The sequence below is a fragment of the Oncorhynchus mykiss genome, chromosome 5, assembly GCF_013265735.2.
Source record: "Oncorhynchus mykiss isolate Arlee chromosome 5, USDA_OmykA_1.1, whole genome shotgun sequence".
Taxonomy (NCBI): domain Eukaryota; kingdom Metazoa; phylum Chordata; class Actinopteri; order Salmoniformes; family Salmonidae; genus Oncorhynchus; species Oncorhynchus mykiss.
In genome coordinates this window covers 60434024-60457494 of record NC_048569.1, presented here as the reverse complement: position 1 = coordinate 60457494, position 23471 = coordinate 60434024, and the positions used below count along the sequence as shown (strand labels likewise).

General features: G+C 44.7%; 1 protein-coding gene across 1 annotated transcript; it reads right to left on the bottom strand.

Annotated features, from left to right (window-relative positions):
- Positions 1–4852: 4852 nt before the first annotated feature.
- On the bottom strand, positions 4853–21732 carry LOC110524216 (excitatory amino acid transporter 1). The gene is made up of 12 exons (XM_036977999.1): positions 21530–21732; positions 21200–21305; positions 15936–16199; positions 15535–15672; positions 15077–15284; positions 14913–14955; positions 14625–14753; positions 14336–14520; positions 13931–14164; positions 13556–13750; positions 6288–6422; positions 4853–5734 (listed from the first exon to the last, which is right to left on the bottom strand). The coding sequence occupies exons 3-12, from the start codon at positions 16153–16155 to the stop codon at positions 5536–5538; spliced, it is 1686 nt and encodes a 561-aa protein (XP_036833894.1). The 5' UTR covers positions 16156–16199; positions 21200–21305; positions 21530–21732; the 3' UTR covers positions 4853–5535.
- Between the last annotated feature and the right edge of the window lie 1739 nt (positions 21733–23471).

Sequence of the window (23471 nt, the reverse complement as noted above, 5' to 3'; positions counted from 1 at the left end):
CAGAGGCAGGTGTTTATCGTTGTCTCTGATTGGGAACCATATTTAGGCAGCCATATTCTTTGAGTTTGTCGTGGGTGATTGTCCTTAGTGTCCTGATGTCATTGTTCTGTGTTAGGTTACACAAGTATAGGCTGTTTCCGTTAAGTTTATTGTTTTGGTAGTGTTTGTGTTTAGTGTGTTACTTCATTAAACATGGATTGCAATAGACACGCCGCATTTTGGTCCGACTCTCCTTCTCATCAAGAAAACCGTTACAGAATCACCCACCACAAAGGGACCAAGCAGCGTGTCAACAGGCAGCAACAACAGCCCAAAGTGGAGTACAGTATGGACTATACTTCTTGGGAGGAGATAGACAGGTGGGCGGTCGACCCAGGGAGAGTGCCGGAGCCCGCCTGGGATTCGATGGAGCAGTGCGCGGAAGGATATAGGAGAATGGAGTTTGCGAAGCAAGCAAGGCGGCGCGGACGGAGGCCCCATAGTCAGCCCCAAAAATTTCTTGGGGGGGGGGGGCTCAGGGAGAGTGTGGCAGAGTCAGGAGCCAGACCTGAGCCAACTCTCCCTGTTTATCGTGAGGAGCCAAGGAGGAGACCAGAGCCGGTGTTGGAGGTGAGCGAAACAGAGACTGTGAAGGAGTTAATGGGGAAATTGGAGGAGAGAGAAATGAGGGAGTTGCTGTGTTGGTGTTTTAAACATGGAATTCGCCCGACGGAGCGTGTCGGGGATTTGATGGCACCTGGGTCAGCGCTCCATACTCGTCCTGAGGTGCGTGTTAGTCGGCTGGTGAAGATGGTGCCAGTCTAACGTACCAGGCCTCCTGTGCACCTCCCTAGCCTTGCACGTCCTGTGCCAGCACCGCTCTCAAGATCTCCAGTACGCCTTCACGGTCTAACCCATCCTGTGCCACCTCCACACCCCAGCCTTCCGGTAGCAGCTCCCCGCACCAGGCTTCCTGTGCGTGTTCTCGGCCCAGTACCACCAGTGCCAGCACCACGCATCAGGCCTACAGTGCGCCTCGCCTGTCCAGCGCTGTCGGAGCCCTCCTCCTCTCCAGCGCTGTCGGAGTCTCCCGCCTGTTTAGCGCTGTTAGAGCCTTCCTTCTCTACAGCGCTGCCGGAGTCTCCCGCCTGTTCAGAACTGCCAGTTAGCATAGAGCTGCCAGTTAGCATAGAGCTGCCAGTTAGCATAGAGCTGCCAGTTAGCATAGAGCTGCCAGTTAGCATAGAGCTGCCAGTTAGCAAGGAGCTGCCAGTTAGCAAGGAGCTGCCAGTCTGCAAGGAGCTGCCAGTCTGCATGGAGCTGCCAGTCTGCAAGGAGCCGCCAGAGCTGCCAGTTAGCAAGGAGCCGCCAGAGCTGCCAGTTAGCATGGAGCAGCCAGGGCCGCCAGTCAGCATGGAGCAGCCAGGGCCGCCAGTCAGCATGGAGCAGCCAGGGCCGCCAGTCAGCATGGAGCAGCCAGGGCCGCCAGTCAGCATGGAGCAGCCAGGGCCGCCAGTCAGCATGGAGCAGCCAGTCAGCATGGAGCAGCCAGTCAGCATGGAGCAGCCAGAGCAGCCAGTCAGCATGGAGCCGCCAGAGCTGCCAGTCAGCATGGAGCAGCCAGTCAGCATGGAGCAGCCAGAGCTGCCAGTCAGCATGGAGCAGCCAGTCAGCATGGAGCAGCCAGAGCTGCCAGTCAGCATGGAGCAGCCAGAGCTGCCAGTCAGCATGGAGCAGCCAGTCAGCATGGAGCAGCCAGAGCAGCCAGTCAGCATGGAGCAGCCAGAGCTGCCAGTCAGCATGGAGCAGCCAGTCAGCATGGAGCAGCCAGAGCAGCCAGTCAGCATGGAGCAGCCAGAGCAGCCAGTCAGCATGGAGCAGCCAGAGCTGCCAGTCAGCATGGAGCAGCCAGAGCTGCCAGTCAGCATGGAGCAGCCAGAGCTGTCAGTCAGCCAGGATCTGCCAGATCTGCCAGTCGACCAGACTCTTCCAGATCTGCCAGTCGACCAGACTCTTCCAGATCTGCCAGTCGACCAGACTCTTCCAGATCTGCCAGTCGACCAGACTCTTCCAGATCTGCCAGTCGACCAGACTCTTCCAGATCTGCCAGTCGACCAGACTCTTCCAGATCTGCCAGTCGACCAGATCTGCCAGTCGACCAGACTCTTCCAGATCTGCCAGTCAGCCAGGATCTTCCAGATCTGCCAGTCAGCCAGGATCTGCCAGATCTGCCAGTCAGCCAGGATCTGCCAGTCAGCCAGGATCTGCCGAAACCACCAGCCAGCCAGGATCTGGTAGATTCATCAACCTGCCTGAGCTTCCTCTCACTCCTGAGCTTCCTCTCACTCCTGAGCTTCCCCTCAGTCCCGAGCTGCCTCAGTCCCGAGCTGCCCCTCAGTCCCGATCTGCTCCTCAGTCCAGTGGGGTTCTGGGTGAGGACTACTAGGCCATGGTCGGCGGCGAGGGTGGACTATCCAGGGACGCGAGGAGAAGGGACTAAGACATTGCTTGAGTGGGGTCCACGTCCCGCGCCGGAGCCGCCACCATGGACAGACGCCCACCCGGACCCTCCCTATTGTTTTGAGGTGCGTTCGGGAGTCCGCACCTTAGGGGGGGGGTTCTGTTACACCCTGGTCAAAGTATTTTGTGTTTATCTTTATTTATTTGGTCAGGCCAGGGTGTGGCATGGATTTTTGTATGTGGTGTGTATGTATGGGGATTGTAGCTAGTGGGGTGTTCTAGCTAAGTCTATGGCTGTCTGAAGTGGTTCTCAATCAGAGGCAGGTGTTTATCGTTGTCTCTGATTGGGAACCATATTTAGGCAGCCATATTCTTTGAGTTTGTCGTGGGTGATTGTCCTTAGTGTCCTGATGTCATTGTTCTGTGTTAGGTTACACAAGTATAGGCTGTTTCGGTTTTCGTTAAGTTTATTGTTTTGGTAGTGTTTGTGTTTAGTGTGTTACTTCATTAAACATGGATTGCAATAGACACGCCGCATTTTGGTCCGACTCTCCTTCTCATCAAGAAAACCGTTACAGTAAGGTTTATTTCTCGCCTGAGTAGCCTCGTTTCACTGCCAAAAATAAAATGAAACCATCTAGTGTTCAGCAAAATAACAACACAATGTCAAATACAGGTAGCCTACTCAAATAATTAACATCCAATCACATTAACTGTTACTCTCTCACGGGAATTCCACTGACGGTTCGTATGTAGCCAAACGTAGCTGCTGCTCATTCCGCTTGTAAGGCCCTCGTCCATAGAGACACACCAGCAGTACTACACCTGCACCTGTCAACGACACAAGTTGTTCTGCTTCCACAAGCACATCCAATGCTAGCATCAGTAATTCTACATTTGTGAATCTGTTGCAGCCGAAGAGCTTCTGCCCCAAACAACAGACGGATATTGGACCATCGAAGAGGAGCAAATATGATGAGAACTAAATGGGGTTCACTTATATTGGGAGTAGTGCCTTTCCTCAGCCACGGTGTGTTATATGTGCAAAAAGCAACAGATACCATTAATAAGAAGGGGCTAGAAGGATCTTATATGGTGAGCTACTGAGTGGCTAGGACAGGCAAGCCCCATACTATTGTGGAGGACTTAATTCTTCCTGCTGCTGCGGATATGGCTGGGACAATGTTGGGGTAAAGGCCAAAAAAACTATACAGACAATGACTTCTTCAAACACTGTTTCACGATGCACCAGTGACATTGAAACAATAACTGCTTCGCTTACAAGCCAGTGAATTCTATGTGTTACAGCTGGCACAGCTCCTGGTATATGTCTGTTACGTTTACGGGGGGGTCAATTAAGGAAGACATACTCTTCTGGAAACCAGGACAACAGGCGAGGATATTTTTAAGGTACTGGACAGCTTTGTGACATCAAATGGACTTTGGTGGTCAAGATATGTTGGTATCTGTACTAATGGCACAAAAGCCATGACAGGGAGACACAGTGGAGTGGTAACACACGTGCAAGCAGTTGCTCCCGACGCCACATGGGTAAACTGCAGCATCCACCGAGAGGCTCTTGCTGCCAAGGGAATGCCTGACAGCTTGAAAGACGTTTTGGACACTACAGTGAAAATTGTTAACTTTGTTAAAGCAAGGCCTCTGAACTCTTGTGTATTTTCTGCACTATGCAACGATACGGGCAGCGATCATGTAATGCTTTTACAACATACAGAAGTGTGCTGGTTATCAAGAGGAAGGGTATTGACACATTTTTTAAAATTGAGAGACGAGCTTAAAGTTCTTTACTGACCATAATATTCACATGTCTGACCACTTGCATGATGACGAGTTTCTCACACGACTTGCCTATCTGGGGGATGTTTTTTCTCGCCTGAATGATCTGAATCTAGGATTACAGGGACTCTCTGCAACTATATTCAATGTGCGGGACAAAATTTAGTCTATGATTAAGAAGTTGGAGCTCTTCTCTGTCTGCATTAACAAGGACAACACACAGGTCTTTCCATCATTGTATGATTTTTTGTGTGCAATTGAACTCAAGATTACGGACAATGTAAAATGTGACATAGCGAAGCACATGAGTGAGTTAGGTGCGCAATTACGCAGGTACTTTCCTGAAACGGATGACACAAACAACTGGATTCGTTATCCCTTTCATGCCCTGCCTCCAGTCCACTTATCGATATCTGAACAAGAGAGCCTCATCGAAATTGCCACAAGCTGTTCTGTGAAAATGTTATTTAATCAGAAGCCACTGCCAGATTTCTTTATTGGGCTGCGCTCAGAGTATGCGCAAATCGCGCTGTTAAGACACTGATGCCCTTTGCAACCACATACCTATGTGAGAGTGGATTCTCGGCCCTCACTAGCATGAAAACTAAATACAGGCACAGAATGTGTGTGGAAAATGATTTAAGACTGAGACTCTCTCCAATACAACCCAACATTGCAGAGTTATGCACACCCTTCTCATTAACCTGTGGTGAGTAATTCACAATTTTAGATGAACAAATAAAGTTAATATGTAAGATGGCTAAATAAAGAGCAAAATTATTTATTATGAATATATTATTATTTGTGCCCTGGTCCTCCTCTTTGTCACTTCCCACTAGCAGGGTTGTGACAAAAACTCACACTAATTTTTATGTTTAATAAATGTATCATATAATGTGTGTGTGGCAGGCTTACAATGATGGCAAAAAACAACATTTGAGAGTGCGCTGACTCTGGTGCTAGAGGGGGTACAGCTGGAGGTTAAATGTTTGAAGGGGCACGGGACTATAAAAAGTTTGGGAACCACTGCTCTAGACAATTGAGATGCATCTCAGATTTGGACTGAAAGGACCAAAACAGTTGATATGGTTAACAGTGTCAAAACGATCTCCAGCCACTATCCCTACAGTGTTTGCAGATCTGAAGTTACCCAGATAAGTGTTAGCAATATGGTGATGGCTTCACCTCGGCATCCAATAGCTTTCCCCATATTGTTTACACCTATCCAGTTCCTCCATATCTACAAACACTGAAGAAGTACGGTAGCGGCTAGTGGATGCTTTCAGACTGTCGTAACCCCTACATGGGGGTCTCACTGTTGCGATGCTTCACTGAGTCGTTTTTCTGGCAGATGAGCTGGTAGGGCTTCTCATTCTCTTCAATCACTGAGTTGCCCACCTCAACATCCTGGCTCTGCAACTCCTGGCGAGACAGGTGCTCCACGATGCCTGCCCCGATAGAGTCCCCCAGCACGTTGGTGGTAGTCCTTAAGCGATCCCTGCACAGGTACACCCACATTATATAGTGCACGCACAAACACACACATTGACTCTGAACTGGTACGCCCTGTATATAGCCCCGCTACTGTTAATTACTGCTGCTCTTACTTATTTTTATTTTTTCTTAGGTGTTTTCTTAAAACGGTATTGTTGGTTAAGGGCTTGTAAGTAAGCATTTCACTGTAAGGTTGTTGTATATCCATATATCCACCTGTTGTATTCAGTGCATGTGAAAAATGCAAATTGATTTGATTTGCACACGCACACATACATACATACATACACACACACACACACACACACGCTTCGTCAGGGTCTCAACCCCTGCTCAGCCACACAAAAACACAAGGCAGTCTTTGGGGTAATCCACCCACCAGTAATCAACCCAAAATGTATTCAAATGGTTTCCAGCCACAATACAACACCACAGCACAAAATTAGATAGGGCTAGTTGTAAACACTTCATTAATTACAATAATCTGATGTGCATAATGCATCAATAACCTGTTCTAGTGGGGTGGCGGCCTCATAGTGACATTTAGGCAGACTTACAGGAACCAATCCACAGCGATGATCAGCGTTATGTCCTCTGTGGGTAGTCCCACCGATGTCAATACGATTACCATGGTAACCAGACCAGCCTGTGGGATGCCTGCTGCGCCGATGCTGGCAGCTGTTGCTGTGATACTGTGGAGGAGGTGGCGACAGCGCCATTTAATAACAGAGACAAACACACACACATTGGGGAGTGATATGGATATAGAGAAGTATAAATCAACACTCCACGGTAGAGGTTAACCCTCTTGGTAGTGAAGTCAATAGAAGAAAGTCAATAACATGGAGGAGTTCGGCAAAGACCACAAAATCAATCTTATCAAGACCAAGAAAAGTCTTTGTTATTTTTTCTCCTTCCACTAATGTGGACATAAAATTAGCTGATATAGCCTTTACAATTATTTAACTGTAAGATTAGTTCACATTAACATGACTTAATAGGTCTGATAGTTGAAGGGCAACAGAGGCCTTGCAGGTTGAATCAAGGACTTTTTAACTGACCACCCACAAAGGGTTCTCATGAATAGGGCCCTCTCTGATGAACTGGCACTGAACGCAGGGGCACCCCAGGGGTGTGTCCTTTCACCATTGTTGTTCTCTATCTACACTAGTGAGATGAAAATCCAAGGAAACAATGTGAGCCTTTTCAAGTATGCGGATGACATGACTCTGGTGAGACTATTTTTCAAAGATGCTAAGTCAGATGGGGACAGCAATTTTAAACTGGCCAACAACTTTCAATAAAGGTGCTGGTCAAGTGCCCTCCACATCAGTGTGGACAAGACAAATAGTCAATGGCAACAACCTGCCAATGTCCCAAACACTCTCTCTGAATGACCAACCAGTGGAAGTGGTTGAGTGTTTCAAATACTTAGGGACACAAATTGATGACAAGCTGAGCTTTACAGAGAATGCAACGTATTTTTTTAAAGCAAGCCAACACCTGTTTTTAATCGGGAAATTGAAAGAGGTTTGGGGTCAGCCAGGTTGTGGAGAAGATGTACAGCAATCTGGTGGAGAGCTTCTTCATGTTCAATATGACGTTCAGTCTGGTATGGCAATACATTCAGTCTGGTATGGTAATCTGAGCGTGACGAGCAAAAGCAAACTGACCAGAATAGTAAACACAGTCAGCAAAGTAACTGGTCGACCACAGGCACTAATGAGCAGTCTGTCCACAAGGCAAACAAAAGGAAGCCACTGGCTGTCGTTGGCAATCCCTCCCACCCTCTACACCCTCAGTTTGAGAGGCTTCCCTCTGGCCGGCACTTCAGAATGCCCATGGCCAAGAAAAATGTGTTTAAACATGAATTAGTTGATTGTGCTGTTGGACTACCAAATGCAACATAAATTGTATCGGTATATACACTTATCTATTTATCTATTTAACAGTGCATTTGGGGCAGTGGTCAGTTGTGAATGAATCTATCAATGTCCTCTATGTTTCCAGTGTATGCAGTATGGGGTCAAGACCCTGGGCAACTGGGTTCTGGACTTTCTGACGGGCCGCCCCCAGGTGGTGAGGGTAGGTAACAACATCTCCACCCCGCTGATCCTCAACACTGGGGCCCCACAAGGGTGCGTTCTGAGCCCTCTCCTCCAACACAATCATCAAGTTTGCAGACGACACTATAGTGGTAGGCTTGATTACCAACAACAACGAGACGGCCTACAGGGAGGAGGTGAGGGCCCTCGGAGTGTGGTATCAGGAAAATAACCTCACACTCAACGTCAACAAAACATGAGATGATCGTAGACTTCAGGAAACAGCAGAGTGAGCACCCCCCTATATCCACATCGACGGGACAGTAGCGGAGAGGGTAGTAAGTTCCTCGGCGTACACCGCGGACAAACTGAATTGGTCCACCCATTGGTCCACCCTCCTCAACCTCAGGAGGCTAAAGAAATTTGGCTTGTCACCAAAAGCACTCTCAAACTTTTACAGATGCACAATCGAGAGCATCCTGTTGGGCTGTATCATCGCCTGGTACGGCAACTGCTCCGCCCCCAACCGTAAGGCTCTCCAGAGGGTAGTGAGGTCTGCACAACGCATCACCGGGGGCAAACTACCTGCCCTCCAGGACACCTACACCCCCCGTTTGTCACAGGAAGGCCATAAAGATCATCAAGGACAACAACCACCCGAGCCACTGCCTGTTCACCCCATGCTATCATCCAGAAGGCGAGGTCAGCACAGGTGCATCAAAGCAGGGACCGAGAGACTGAAAAAAAGCTTATATCTCAAGGCCATCAGACTGTTAAATAGCCACCACCAACATTGAGTGGCTACTGCCAACATACTGACTCAACTCCAGCCACTTTAATAATGGAAACGTTGATGTAAAAAATGTATCACTAGCCACCTTAAACAATGCCACTTAATATAATGTTTACATACCCTACATTACTCATCTCATATGTATATACTGTACTCTATACCATCTACTGCATCTTGCCATCTTTATGTAATACATGTATCACTAGCCACTTTAATTAAACAATGCCACTTTTATATGTTTTCATACCCTACATTACTCATCTCATATGTCGATACCATCTACTGCATCTTGCCTATAGCGTTCTGTACCATCACTCATTCATATATCTTTATGTACATATTCTTCATCCCTTTACACTTGTGTCTATAAGGTAGTTGTTGTGAAATTGTTAGGTTAGATTACTCGTTGGTTATTACTGCATTGTCGGAACTAGAAGCACAAGCATTTTGCTACACTCGCATTAACATCTGCTAACCATGTGTATGTGACAAATAAAATTTGATTTGATTTGATGGACTGACTGGTTTAAATGTGTGTGTACAGTTGAAGTCGGAAGTTTACATACACTTTAGCAAAATACATTTAAACTCAGTTTTTCACAATTCCTGACATTTAATCCTAGTAAAAATTCCCTGTCTTAGGTCAGTTATGATCACCACTTTATTTTAAGAATGTGAAATAATAGTAGAGAGAATGATTTATTTCAGATTGTATTTCTTTCATCACATTCCCAGTGGGTCAGAAGTTTACATACACTCAATTAGCATTTATTAGCATTGCCTTAAAACTGTTTAACTATGGGTCAAACGTTCCACACAATTTTATTTTATTTTATTTCACCTTTATTTAACCAGGTAGGCAAGTTGAGAACAAGTTCTCAATTACAATTGGGACCTGGCCAAGATAAAGCAAAGCAGTTCGACACATACAACAACACAGAGTTACACATGGAGTAAAACAAACATACAGTCAATAATACAGTAGAAAAGTAAGTAAATACAATATAGCAAGTAAAACACTGGAATGGTTGATTTGCAGTGGAAGAATGTACAAAGTAGAGATAGAAATAATGGGGTGCAAAGGAGCAAAATAAATAAATAAATAAATACAGTAGAGAAAGAGGTAGTTGTTTGGGCTAAATTATAGATGGGCTATGTACAGGTGCAGTAATCTGTGAGCTGCTCTGACAGCTATTGCTTAAAGCTAGTGAGGGAGATGTGTTTCCAGTTTCAGAGATGTTTGTAGTTCGTTCCAGTCATTGGCAGCAGAGAACTGGAAGGAGAGGCGGCCAAAGGAAGAATTGGTTTTGGGGGTGTCCAGAGAGATATGCCTTCTGGAGCGCGTGCTACAGGTGGGTGCTGCTATGGTGACCAGCGAGCTGAGATAAGGGGGGACTTTACCGAGCAGGGTCTTGTATATGACCTGGAGCCAGTGGGTTTGGCGACGAGTATGAAGCGAGGGCCAGCCAACGAGAGCGTACATGTCGCAGTGGTGGGTAGTATATGGGGCTTTGGTGACAAAACGGATGGCACTGTGATAGACTGCATCCAATTTATTGAGTAGGGTATTGGAGGCTATTTTGTAAATGACATCGCCGAAGTCGAGGATTGGTAGGATGGTCAGTTTTACAAGGGTATGTTTGGCAGCATGAGAAAAGGATGATTTGTTGCGAAATATGAAGCCAATTCTAGATTTAACTTTGGATTGGAGATGTTTGATGTGAGTCTGGAAGGAGAGTTTACAGTCTAACCAGACACCTAGGTATTTGTAGTTGTCCACATATTCTAAGTCAGAGCCATCCAGAGTAGTGATGTTGGACAGGCGGGCAGGTGCAGCCAGCGATCGGTTGAAGAGCATGCATTTAGTTTTACTTGTATTTAAGAGCAATTGGAGGCCACGGAAGGAGAGTTGTATGGCATTGAAGCTCGCCTGGAGGGTTGTTAACACAGTGTCCAAAGAAGGGCCAGAAGTGTACAGAATAGTATCGTCTGTGTAGAGGTGGATCAGAGACTCACCATCAGCAAGAGCGACATTATTTATGTATACAGAGAAGAGAGTCGGTCCAAGAATTGAACCTTGTGGCACCCCCATAGAGACTGCCAGAGGCCCGGACAACAGACACTCCGATTTGACACACTGAACTCTATCAGAGAAGTAGTTGGTGAACATGGCGAGGCAATCATTTGAGAAACCAAGGCTGTCGAGTCTGCCAATGAGGATGTGGTGATTGACAGAGTCGAAAGCCTTGGCCAGGTCAATGAATACGGCTGCACAGTACTGTGTCTTATCGATGGCGGTTAAGATATCGTTTAGGACCTTGAGCGTGGCTGAGGTGCACCCATGACCAGCTCTGAAACCAGATTGCATAGCGGAGAAGGTATGGTGGGATTCGAAATGGTCGGTAATCTGTTTGTTGACTTGGCTTTCGAAGACCTTAGAAAGGCAGGGTAGAATAGATATAGGTCTGTAGCAGTTTGGGTCAAGAGTGTCCCCCCTTTGAAGAGGGGGATGACCGCAGCTGCTTTCCAATCTTTGGGAATCTCAGACGACACGAAAGAGAGGTTGAACAGGCTATTAATAGGGGTGGCAACAATTTCGGCAGATAATTTTAGAAAGAAAGGGTCCAGATGCTCTTGCCCGGTTGATTTGTAGGGGTCCAGATTTTGCAGCTCTTTCAGAACATCAGCTGAACGGATTTGGTAGAAGGAGAAAGGGGAAGGCTTGGGCGAGTTGCTGTGGGGGGTGCAGTGCTGTTGACCGGGGTAGGGGTAGCCAGGTGGAAAGCATGGCCAGCCGTAGAAAAATGCTTATTGAAATTCTCAATTATAGTGGATTTATCGGTGGTGACAGTGTTTCCTATCTTCAGTGCAGTGGGCAGCTGGGAGGAGGTGTTCTTATTCTCCATGGACTTTACAGTGTCCCAGAACTTTTTTCAGTTTGTGTTGCAGGAAGCAAATTTCTGCTTGAAAAACCTAGCCTTGGCTTTTCTAACTGCCTGTGTATATTGGTTTCTAGCTTCCCTGAAAAGTTACATATCACAGGGGCTGTTCGATGCTAATGCAGAACGCCATAGGATGTTTTTGTGTTGGTTAAGGTCAGTCAGGTCTGGAGAGAACCAAGGGCTATATCTGTTCCTGGTTCTAAATGTCTTGAATGGGGCATGCTTATTTATTTGGTGAGGAAAAACTCTACTAAAATCCTCTACTGATGGGATGAGATCAATATAATTTCAGGATAAACCCCGGCCAGGTCGATTAGAAAGGCCTGCTCGCTGAAGTGTTTCAGGGAGCGTTTGACAGTGATGAGTGGAGGTTGTTTGACCGCTGACCCATTACGGATGCAGGCAATGAGGCAGTGATCGCTGAGATCTTGGTTGAAAACAGCAGAGGTGTATTTAGAGGGCAAATTGGCTAGGATGATATCTATGAGGGTGCTTGTGTTTACGGCTTTGGGGTGGTACCTGGTAGGTTCATTGATAATTTGTGTGAGATTGAGGGCATTGAGGGCATCAAGCTTAGATTGTATGATGACAATAAGCTTCCACACAATACGTAGAGGTGAATTTTGGCCCATTCCTCCTGACAGAGCTGGTGTAACTGAGTCAGTTCTGTAGGCTTCCTTGCTCACACACACTTTTTCAGTTCTGCCCACAAATTTTCTTTGGGATTGAGTTCAGGGCTTTGTGATGGCCACTCCAATACCCTGACTTTGTTGTCTTTAAGCCATTTTGCCACAACTTTGGAAGTATGCTTGGGGTCATAGTCCATTTGGAAGACCCATGTGTGACCAAGCTTTAACTTCCTGATGATGTCTTGTGATGTTGCTTCAATATATCCACATAATTTTCTATCCTCATGATGCCATCTATTTTGTGAAGAGCACCAGTCCCTCCTGCAGCAAAGCACCCCCACAACATGATGCTGCCACCCCGTGCTTCACAGTTGGGATGGTGTTCTTCGGCTTGCATAATGATGGTCATTATGGCCAAACAGTTCTATTTTTGTTTCATCAGACCAGAGGACATTTCTCTAAAAAGTACGATCAATGTCCCCATGTGCAGTTGGAAACCATGGTCTGGCTTTTTTATGGTGGTTTTGGAGCAGTGGCTTCTTCCTTGCTGAGTGGCCTTTCAGGTTATGTCGATATAGGTCCCGTTTTACTGTAGTTATAGATACTTTTGTACCCGTTTCCTCCAGCATCTTCACAAGGTTTTTGCTGTTGTTCTTGGATTGATTTGCACTTTTCGCATCAAAGTACATTAATCTCTAGGAGACAGAACGCGTCTCCTTCCTGAGCGGTATGACGGCGGTGTGATCCCATGGTGTTTATACTTGCATACTATTGTTTGTATCGATAAACGTGGTTCCTTCAGGCGTTTGGATATTGCTCCCAAGGATGAACCAGACATGTGGAGGTCTACAATTTATTTTCTGAGGTTTTGGCTGATATCTTTTGATTTTCCAATGATGTCAAGCAAAGAGGCAGAGTTTGAAGGTAGGCCTTGAAATACATCCACAGGTAGACCTCCAATTTACTCAAAATATGTCAATTAGCCTATCAGAAGCTTCTAAAGCCATGACATTATTTTCTCGACTTTTCCAAGCTGTTTAAAGGCAGTCAACTTAGTGTATGGAAACTTCTGACCCACTGGAATTATGATACAGTGAAATATAAGTTAAATAATCTGTCTGTAAACAATTGCTGGAAAAATTACTTGTGTCATGCACAAAGTAGATGTCCTAAACATCTTGCCAAAACTATAGTTTGTTTAAACAAGAAATTTGTGGAGTGGTTGAAAAACAAGTTTTAATGACTCCAACCAAAGTGTATGTAAACTTCCGACTTCAACTGTATGTGTGTGTGTGATCCTTTTAATGTAAAGTGATGCCAAAGAAAAATGTCCATCTGGATGGACAATACAGTTTTATTCTATTCTATAGCACATTGACAGAATTGTGCCTTATCAGATCGTGTCTTTAGACTGACCTGATGGTGAGGATCTGGCCAAAGTTGAGTTCCATGTCGTTGACTTGGGCGATGAAGATGGCTGCCACGGCTTCGTAGAGGGCAGTGCCATCCATGTTGATGGTGGCACCCACGGGAAGGATAAAGCGTGTCACTCTCTTGTCCACACGGTTGTTCTCCTCCAGACAGCGGAAGGTGATGGGCAGGGTGGCAGAGCTATGGCAGGAGTGGTAGATAATGGAAGACCTTGTGAGATCATAATAGTCCGAACAACAACTAGAGGGTGTCCCCAGGGAAATAAATTAGCCTGACCCTGAATCAGTTCATGAGTTCATTCACCTAGAGGAATTGCAAAATCAGTTTATGTACCCACCCTGAATCAGTTCATACACCCACCTAGAGGATGTTCCCAGTGCTGTGATGAGGGCCTGCAGAAGGCCAGCCATGAAAGTGTAGGGGTTCTTCCTGGTGACCAGGAAGTAGAGCAGGGGCAGGACAAACAAGCCGTGGATGAGCAGACCCACGATGACAGACACTGTGTACATCCCCAGCTGACCTCCCACCTCGGCCAGATTCTTCATCTCCACGATCTTAGCTGCTATGAGGAACAGGATGCCCACTGGAGCATACCTGACAGAGAGAGGGAGGAAGAGAGAGAAAGACAGAGATAGTTTACACTCTCACCTATTACAACAATTCCACCAAAAGCAACTATTTCGAGAGATATATGTGAGAAGTAATGGTAGGGGCACGTTAGAGTTCATTAGCATGTTACTTGTGAACACTAATCTGACTACTGACCAGATGACGATGGCCACCAGGCGCATGATGGCTTCGTTGAGGCAGTCGAAGAAGTCCCTGAGGGCCTGTCCCTGCTGCTTCATGCTGCCAATGACCAGGCCGAAGCACATGGAGAACACCACCAGACCCAGGGCGTTCACCCCGTTAGAGGAACCAGACATGGGGATCATCTCCACCACTGTCTCCTGGAGCAGGAGAACAACCATCCACATAATATTTACTTTTATCCAAAGTAACTGTAGCTCTTTTTTCCCCCAAAGGACTTTCACCACACATATGTATCACCCACCTGGATGGTCTGCAGCACTCTGCTCATGTTAACAGCCAAGGCAGCCTCTGTAGCGTTGAGGGAGTCAGTCAGACTGAGGGCAACAGTCACGTTCTTCGTGTGGATGGTCTTCTTGTAGACCGTTTTGTACTGATATATAACACATATATTGTTGTAAAAAAAAAAAATCTACCGTAGCAGTGTAAAGTATCAGTCCTCAAAAATATACTGTAATGGTGAGTGAGCATTTTAACACAGTGTATTGGGAATTGGCAACATGATCAATCACGTTGAAGTGAATTCCCTTACCTGCTTGAAACAGGCTTCCACCAAATTAGGAGGGAACATGTTCCTGAAAGATAAACAATGGTTACGTTTTTTTTCCTTCAGCATCTATCACAGTGAATAAAGGCCAATAAATGATTCATACCGCATATTGACACCGTAATTTAGATCCTACAGTAGTTACTCGCCTGATGAGATCCAGGAAGGCGTCAGCTGCGTGTACCGGCTCTATGGTACCGCTAGAGGCCACTGGGCTGTCCCTATGGCCTTTCCCTGGTTTGATGACAATCACAATGACGATGCCAATGAAGACCGCGATGAGGGTGGTCACCATGTAATAACCCACAGCCCGCATTCCCATCTTCCCAGACGCTTTGCTGTCCAGAGAGGAAATACCTGCAAGACAAGACAAAGTTCATTCCTTTCTCATGAACACTCTAGCTACTTCCACTGTACCAACTCACTTTGAAACTCAACATTGCAAGAAGTAGTATTAGGGTGAAGAACAGTAGCTTAGTATGGAAAATAGTAGCTTGCAGGAGGGGTGAGCGATCACCATAATATGACAATCATTTTGAGTTTGAGAAAAGCAATAAATAAATGTAAATAATGACGCTAATAAAGCAGAACTCCTGTGACCAGCTACCTGTGACCAGGCTAGAGACGATGAGAGGCAGAACCAGCATCTGCAGCATCCTCATCAGCAGCTCTCCAGGGAAGGCAAAGTACTTGATCTCCCTGAGGGTCAGGTTGTGGGGCCGCAGGGCGAAACCCAGCATGACACCTGGACACACACACAGGGGACATGATTTCAAGGCTGGTGCGCTGATGAAGAATACTGTATTTCAAGTCATCTCAACAAAGACTTCTTTACCTTGGGCTACAGCTCATATACCTGTGTAATTATAATAATACTGCAGTTATTATTGTTTTTTTAATTAAAATTGTATTAACTATCAACAAACTACCCATAACCTTAGCCTTAACCCCACCTTAAGCTTTGCCCTAAACCTAGAAAGACAGTAAGCGAGTATCTCGTCCACTTGCCCAGAGCCACTGCTGCGATGGTGAGGAGGACAAAGAGGTTGCGTCTCAGGAAGCCATTGATGCTCTCCTTAGTGATGGTGCTCATCCTGTCCTGGGTGCTGGCCGCTCTCTTCTGCATGGCTCTACGTAGCCGCCGCCAGAGGCCTCGATTGGGGAGGGGGGGCTTGTCGGCGTCCTCGTTCAGGAAAAGGCTGGCAGTGTTGGGGGGCTTCTCATTCATAATCAGCTCCAGCACCTGGTCCAGGAGGCAGGTTTCGTGGGAAACTGGAGGAGAGAAAAAGCCCCGCCTTATCTCAGCTGATTGGTCACCATAGCAACACCAAGCCGTAGCACGCGCTCCAGCATGTACATTGCACTGGTCATCCCCAAAGCCAACACTTCCTTTGGCTGCCTTTCCTTCTAGTTCTCTGCTGCCAATGACTGGAATGAATTGCAAAAATCTCTGAAGCTGGAGTCTTACAGTGCCTTGCGAAAGTATTCGGCCCCCTTGAACTTTGCGACCTTTTGCCACATTTCAGGCTTCAAACTTTATGTTTGAAGCCTGAAATGTGGCAAAATATAAAATGTGGCAAAATATAAAACTGTATTTTTTTGTGAAGAATCAACAACAAGTGGGACACAATCATGAAGTGGAACGACATTTATTGGATATTTCAAACTTTTTTAACAAATCAAAAACTGAAAAATTGGGCGTGCAAAATTATTCAGCCCCCTTAAGTTAATACTTTGTAGCGCCACCTTTTGCTGCGATTACAGCTGTAAGTTGCTTGGGGTATGTCTCTATCAGTTTTGCACATCGAGAGACTGAAATCTTTTCCCATTCCTCCTTGCAAAACAGCTCGAGCTCAGTGAGGTTGGATGGAGAGCATTTGTGAACAGCAGCTTTCAGTTCTTTCCACAGATTCTCGATTGGATTCAGGTCTGGACTTTGACTTGGCCATTCTAACACCTGGATATGTTTATTTTTGAACCATTCCATTGTAGATTTTGCTTTATGTTTTGGATCATTGTCTTGTTGGAAGACAAATCTCCGTCCCAGTCTCAGGTCTTTTGCAGACTCCATCAGGTTTTCTTCCAGAATGGTCCTGTATTTGGCTCCATCCATCTTCCCATCAATTTTAACCATCTTCCCTGTCCCTGCTGAAGAAAAGCAGGCCCAAACCATGATGCTGCCACCACCATGTTTGACAGTGGGGATGGTGTGTTCAGGGTGATGAGCTGTGTTGCTTTTACGCCAAACATAACGTTTTGCATTGTTGCCAAAAAGTTCAATTTTGGTTTCATCTGACCAGAGCACCTTCTTCCACATGTTTGGTGTGTCTCACAGGTGGCTTGTGGCAAACTTTAAACGACACTTTTTATGGATATCTTTAAGAAATGGCTTTCTTCTTGCCATTCTTCCATAAAGGCCAGATTTGTGCAATATACGACTGATTGTTGTCCTATGGACAGAGTCTCCCACCTCAGCTGTAGATCTCTGCAGTTCATCCAGAGTGATCATGGGCCTCTTGGCTGCATCTCTGATCAGTCTTCTCCTTGTATGAGCTGAAAGTTTAGAGGGACGGCCAGGTCTTGGTAGATTTGCAGTGGTCTGATACTCCTTCCATTTCAATATTATCGCTTGCACAGTGCTCCTTGGGATGTTTAAAGCTTGGGAAATCTTTTTGTATCCAAATCCGGCTTTAAACTTCTTCACAACAGTATCTCGGACCTGCCTGGTGTGTTCCTTGTTCTTCATGATGCTCTCCGCGCTTTTAACGGACCTCTGAGACTATCACAGTGCAGGTGCATTTATACGGAGACTTGATTACACACAGGTGGATTGTATTTATCATCATTAGTCATTTAGGTCAACATTGGATCATTCAGAGATCCTCACTGAACTTCTGGAGAGAGTTTGCTGCACTGAAAGTAAAGGGGCTGAATAATTTTGCACGCCCAATCTTTCAGTTTTTGATTTGTTAAAAAAGTTTGAAATATCCAATAAATGTCGTTCCACTTCATGACTGTGTCCCACTTGTTGTTAATTCTTCACAAAAAAATACAGTTTTATATCTTTATGTTTGAAGCCTGAAATGTGGCAAAAGGTCGCAAAGTTCAAGGGGGCCGAATACTTTCGCAAGGCACTGTATATCTCCCTCTCTAACTTTAAGAATCAGCTGTCTTAGCAGCTTACCGATCACTGTACCTGTACACAGCCAATCTGTAAATAGCACACCGACTACCTCATCCCCATATTATTACTTACCCTCTTGCTCTTTTGCACCCCAGTATCTCCACTTGCACATAATCATCTGCACATCTATTTCTCCAGTATTAATGCTAAATTGTAATTATTTTCGCCTCTTGGGCCTATTTATTGCCTACCTCGCTACTCTTCTACATTTGCACACACTGTACATCGATTTTTCAATTTGTATTTTATTTTGTGTTATTGACTGTACATTTGTTTATGTGTAACTCTGTGTTATTTTTGTCACACTGCTTTGCTTTCTCTTGGCCAGGTCGCAATTGTAAATGAGAACTTGTTCTCAAATGGCCTAGCTCGTTAAATAAAGGTGAAATAAATGTAAAAAAATTAAAAAGAGAAGATGGAGACTATAAGCATTATGTTATAATTCAGTGAATAAACCGTGTGTATGAAGTGCACAAGAGCTCTTGATAGAGAAGTCAGTTAGAAATATTGATCAATTCAGCACTCAAGAACCTGATGGTCATTGCTAATATTTAAACAGTGATGGATGAGCTTTGGTGACATGCACGACAAATACATACAGTGCAGGATCACAGCTCTGCAGTGAAATACTTATTTTCTGTTATTTTCTGAATGATGATCTTCCTACCTGGTCCAAGGCAATCCTAAAAGGCAAACAGTGTGTCTGTAGCTGATGCCCTTCCAGATCTTTCTCTGAACCACCTTTATATCTCTACAGCTTCCCCCAAGGATGAACACTAACTAGAGGTGACCAGTGGCAACATGGTCCACAGGGAATGTCCTCCTATTCTGTCCTACTGCCCATTGAGCCTCTTCGTTCATTGTTTTGCTCTGCTCTGTCTATAAATGTTCATAATGCAATCCATCCATCCATCGTGGAGAGGGCTGTTGAAAGACCCGTGGTCCATATCTATCATTTAGCTTGGTGTCAGTAGCATAATACTTCCCGCACTGCAGAAAACAGTGTCTCTGTTTTAACGGATCAGCGGATCAAGTCATCCGGGCGGCAGGTAGCCTAGTGGTTAGAGTGTTGGACAAGTAACCAGAAAGGTTGCAAGATCGAAATCCCCGAGCTGGTAAAAAAAAAGAGGTCAAACTCTGTCGTTCTGCCCCTGAACAGGCTGTTGACCCACTATTCCTCGGCCGTCATTGAAAATAAGAATTTGTTCTTAACTGACTTGCCTGGTTAAATAAAGGTCAAATAAAAAAATCCATTGTGATACTTACCTTGATTGAAACGTACTAACACTCTTTCACAATGAATCATAAAGCCACATATAACAGTCAATGGGGTTCGATTCAGTCTCACACAGTAGTCTTAATTGATGTGGGCGTTGTGTGCTTCAATAAGTGGATAAAATGACGGAATTCTCCATGCAGTTATTATTCAAATGGCTGGCCACTTGGGAATCCTTTCACAAATCTATTCATTAGAAACAGAAAAGCATTATTGTGCTGCATATACAGTGTGCAAGCTATGTCAATGAATGCCCTGCAGAAGAATGAGATGGGCCAGGTCCAAATCATATCGTATACGTAACTGATCCCAGGAAATTGACCTATTACGTGCCTTAATAATCGACAGGCATTACTGTACACTCAATGAAGATCCAACCACATTGGTAGCTCTGTAGTCAACATTATATTTCTATTGGCAAAGTTCTTTATGTTTCACCCTAATGAACACGCCCTGCGTGTCCTCCCTGGCAAGCTGGCAGGCTGGCAAGCATTGCCAGTCCTGGTTCAGACACTCAGCAGTATGGTATTAAAGTTGCATACATTTCTGACTAGATGAGTCCCTGGGCGTCCCCTCCCAGGGTACAGGTAACCTACATTGGCCTGGTCCCAGATCTGTCTGAGATATAGCCAACTCCTCTGGGTAGAATTGCCATGCCATGTATGGAGAAGTTGGGTAAAAAACACATTCAGATCTGGGATTAGGCTAGCATAGACATGGCCCCATTTTGTTAGAGGAGATGGTATTTCACACCTAACAAGAAAGCCTTGAGCCTCTTCCAACTATCCTGCTAAAATATGCAGGAGCACAGAGTACTAAAAGTCATTTGACAGTATAATTCTAACATCTTACCGACAGAAACAAATCAAAGCTTTTCTAAGCAAGTTTTGGAAACAAAGAAGCAAAATCACTGTGGGAGATCAAACAGCTCCGTTTCTCAGAGACACAAAGTTTTTGCAGAAAATATAATCTGGTTCCTTTTAGCTACACAACTTCATCTCCCACTTGTGGACCCTTTTTCCAAGCAGACTCTATTTGCCTTACCTTTAGCATACTCTTTAAGCGTTACAGCATACTCACCACTCATGGTTGAGTTTAGGGATTCTCTTCGAACAGTCCAAAGCCTAGATAAAACAGATAGCATGTACTGTCCAGAGACTCAGGGCCAGAGTGACTGGAGGTGACACTTCACTAATCTGAAGTAGGCAGACATGAAAAGGTCTGTCATCTCGTCTGATCTGACCTTCACATGCCTGCTCTCCCCTCCCTTTCTAGCACGCACGCACACACACACAGCAGAACACCACTACAAAGCCCTGGGACAACAGCAGGTACAGTTTAACTGCAACCTACCCTACCCCTTTCCCACTGCCCTAGCCAACATTAGTATCAGTCTCAGGGCTGGAAATAGCAATACATAATACATAACAAAGCAAACTAATTTTCAAAAATGTGGTCCTACACATATTTGTTCATTCATATAAATACTCTTATTGTTGGTGCACATTGCATCAACACTACTGACACTACTCTACCAAGGGCGTGGTGATAACCCAGCAGAGCAGAATCCTTACAACTAGCCCTAATCCTAATAAATGGTTAACAGACATACTCACTGAGCATCAGCAAGTGAGTTGTCAGTGTCAGCTGTGGGAGCTATTTTTTTCCCTTTTCAATGCTGGAGGAAATTAGCTGTTGTCGTTGTCTTTTTTTCTCCAAACACTGACAACAAATCTGGACAATGAATAAGTTATAACTTAAATGTATTTCCTATTTAATCACTGTTAATAAAATAGGCAAAGAGAAAAATACCCTGTTTCTGATGCTTCCTTTCTTGTCTTCACGGATTGAGATAGTTCACAGTCATGGAGAGCTTCTCTGGTCCTGGTGGAACGTCTTCAACTGATGGTTCTTCACTCTAGGTCATAATCGTAAAAATGTAACGTTTAAATTGCAATATTAGTACTTGATAATCCGTTTTCAAAGTTGGTACCACTTATAGGAGTCATGAAATCATGTAGTTATGAACAGAGAAGGAATTAATTGAAACCGGTGAAATACATGTTTTGCATGTGATAATTAACCATTCATTTAAAATGAATACAACACCCCCAAAAAGTAGGCCTTGTCATATCTTCATACCTTATCTTATGACGGTCCTCACACGGTATGGTTCATTCTTTCCTTGCCTGCTTTCCACTCACATGAAGTACAGTAGCACACACTCACACACATCTACAGTTCATTTTAATTTACTACATGAGCTTAAGCGCTTTTTCTCCAGCCCTCCGGCGCGATAGAAAAACGCCTTGACATCGAGCAGAGGTCTGTGTGGGAGGAAAGAGGTTAAGAGTTTTTCTGGCGCGAAGAAAAGACACCTGCTGCCCATCCGAATCCGCAGAGCTCAAATACAGGAGCAGAGTCCCAATGCGGGTGGTAGAGTGGTTATTGCAATAATGATAACAGAGATAATTTGCTCTCTAATGGCCACAGTAATTGGTCAACCAATTAAAAGTGTAATCTATTTGCTGTCATTATAAGGATGACTGTGAGGTTGACGATATTTTTAATAGTTGACACATTTTAATCGTTTTTCTATTTTTATTTTTACATCTCATTGGATGTTGTGAACTTGGGAGAGAGATGGGTGAAAAGGTATATAAACCCTGCTCTTATTTCCATGACAACCTGCCTTCCTGCAATTGCTCAGGGTCTGATTTTAGCAGCTCAAGGAAACCATATGTGTAACATTCAACTCCTGACAACCCACACTCCCACCCACACATTGTTTTAGGCCCTCTTCATACACAAGCATTGCCTCAATGCGGATGTTCAAAAACTTTTCCAGAGGGCTTCAGATAACTCCTTGTTCAGAATCCATTGGCTCCTCGTCATCATGTTATTGACATTATAGTATTTTCACTGAAATACCACCATTAAATTCTACAAAGTAGTAAAATAATGTTAAATATTAAACCGGTAGTGTGGGTGAGGTCATGCGCTGGTATCTGTTTATTAATAGAAAAAGGTGTTTACCCTTGAGACATTCAGTCATGTGAGCCTTACCATTGTTTCTTCAAACTCAGATATTGTCCTCTTATAGATGTGAATTAGACTGATTTTTATTGTATGACAAAAACAACAAAGGTGATCAACTGTGTTTTCCCCCCGCACAAACAGGAAGCGCATTGGACATATTTGTTGTACCATGAGAATTTGACATTTCTAGAAAAACTGTCCCAGGGGGCCTTTAAATAAGTCAGATGGAGACGTGAATACCATCCATCTCAAAATAGTATGCAATGTTAAGCGTTAGATAAAGTTCAAGCCAAAAGACTTCTTAACGGCTCAATAGGCCATCTTTCTCTGATACTTTTTTAAAAACAAGTAGGCTATGGTCTATCCTCAATTTAGTGTTTAATTAGAATTAAATGTGTGTCTCCTAGTTCTGACCAACTATGAGCAAGGCTCTTTCTCTAGGTTTTTTTTCCATTCACATTGTGAAGGCTCCCACTGGGCAAAAACTGGTTGAATCAACGTTGTTTCCACGTCATTTCAACCAAAAAATACAATGTGATGACGTTGAAGCTACTTGGAAAACTGATTGGATTTGCAAAAAGTAATCAACAGAAGGGCATTTCATCTTTTTTGAACCCAACTTTTAACCTAAATCCAATGACAGAGTGAAATGTTTTGTTGATTTTATGTGGAATTCATGTTAGTTGACATCTCAACCAAATGTATATCAAAACTAGACGTTAAAATGACATCTGCGCCCAGTGGGATGGAATTGTCCAACAACTGAATACTGTTAATTGTATGCTGCATTATTTCACTGTCTTAAGTGGTGAACCATCATCATAACCAATGGCTTGAAAATAATTTTCCCTCAGAACCAGCAGAGATTGGAAGCTATGGTTCCATGATCACATGATTCCAATCTGGTGTCTCCAAAGTGATGGGAGCAGATTGCATCACTATGGAAACACAATTGCCCTGTCACAGCGTGGGAGGTTTGGACCATGTATGATCCACATTTAGCCAGATAATTATGCACTTCTCTGTAGAAAGTAAGGCATGTCAT

Bases quoted from the DNA above. Each gene is read 5' to 3' on its own strand.
- LOC110524216 (XM_036977999.1), bottom strand. From the start codon at position 16,155: ATGAATGAGAAGCCCCCCAACACTGCCAGCCTTTTCCTGAACGAGGAC. The intron at 15,285-15,534 runs GTAGCTGGTCAC...CTTGTCTTGCAG, and splicing joins CGTCTCTAGCCTGGTCACAG to GTATTTCCTCTCTGGACAGC. The intron at 13,751-13,930 runs GTGGGTGTATGA...CTCCTGCCATAG, and splicing joins GCACTGGGAACATCCTCTAG to CTCTGCCACCCTGCCCATCA.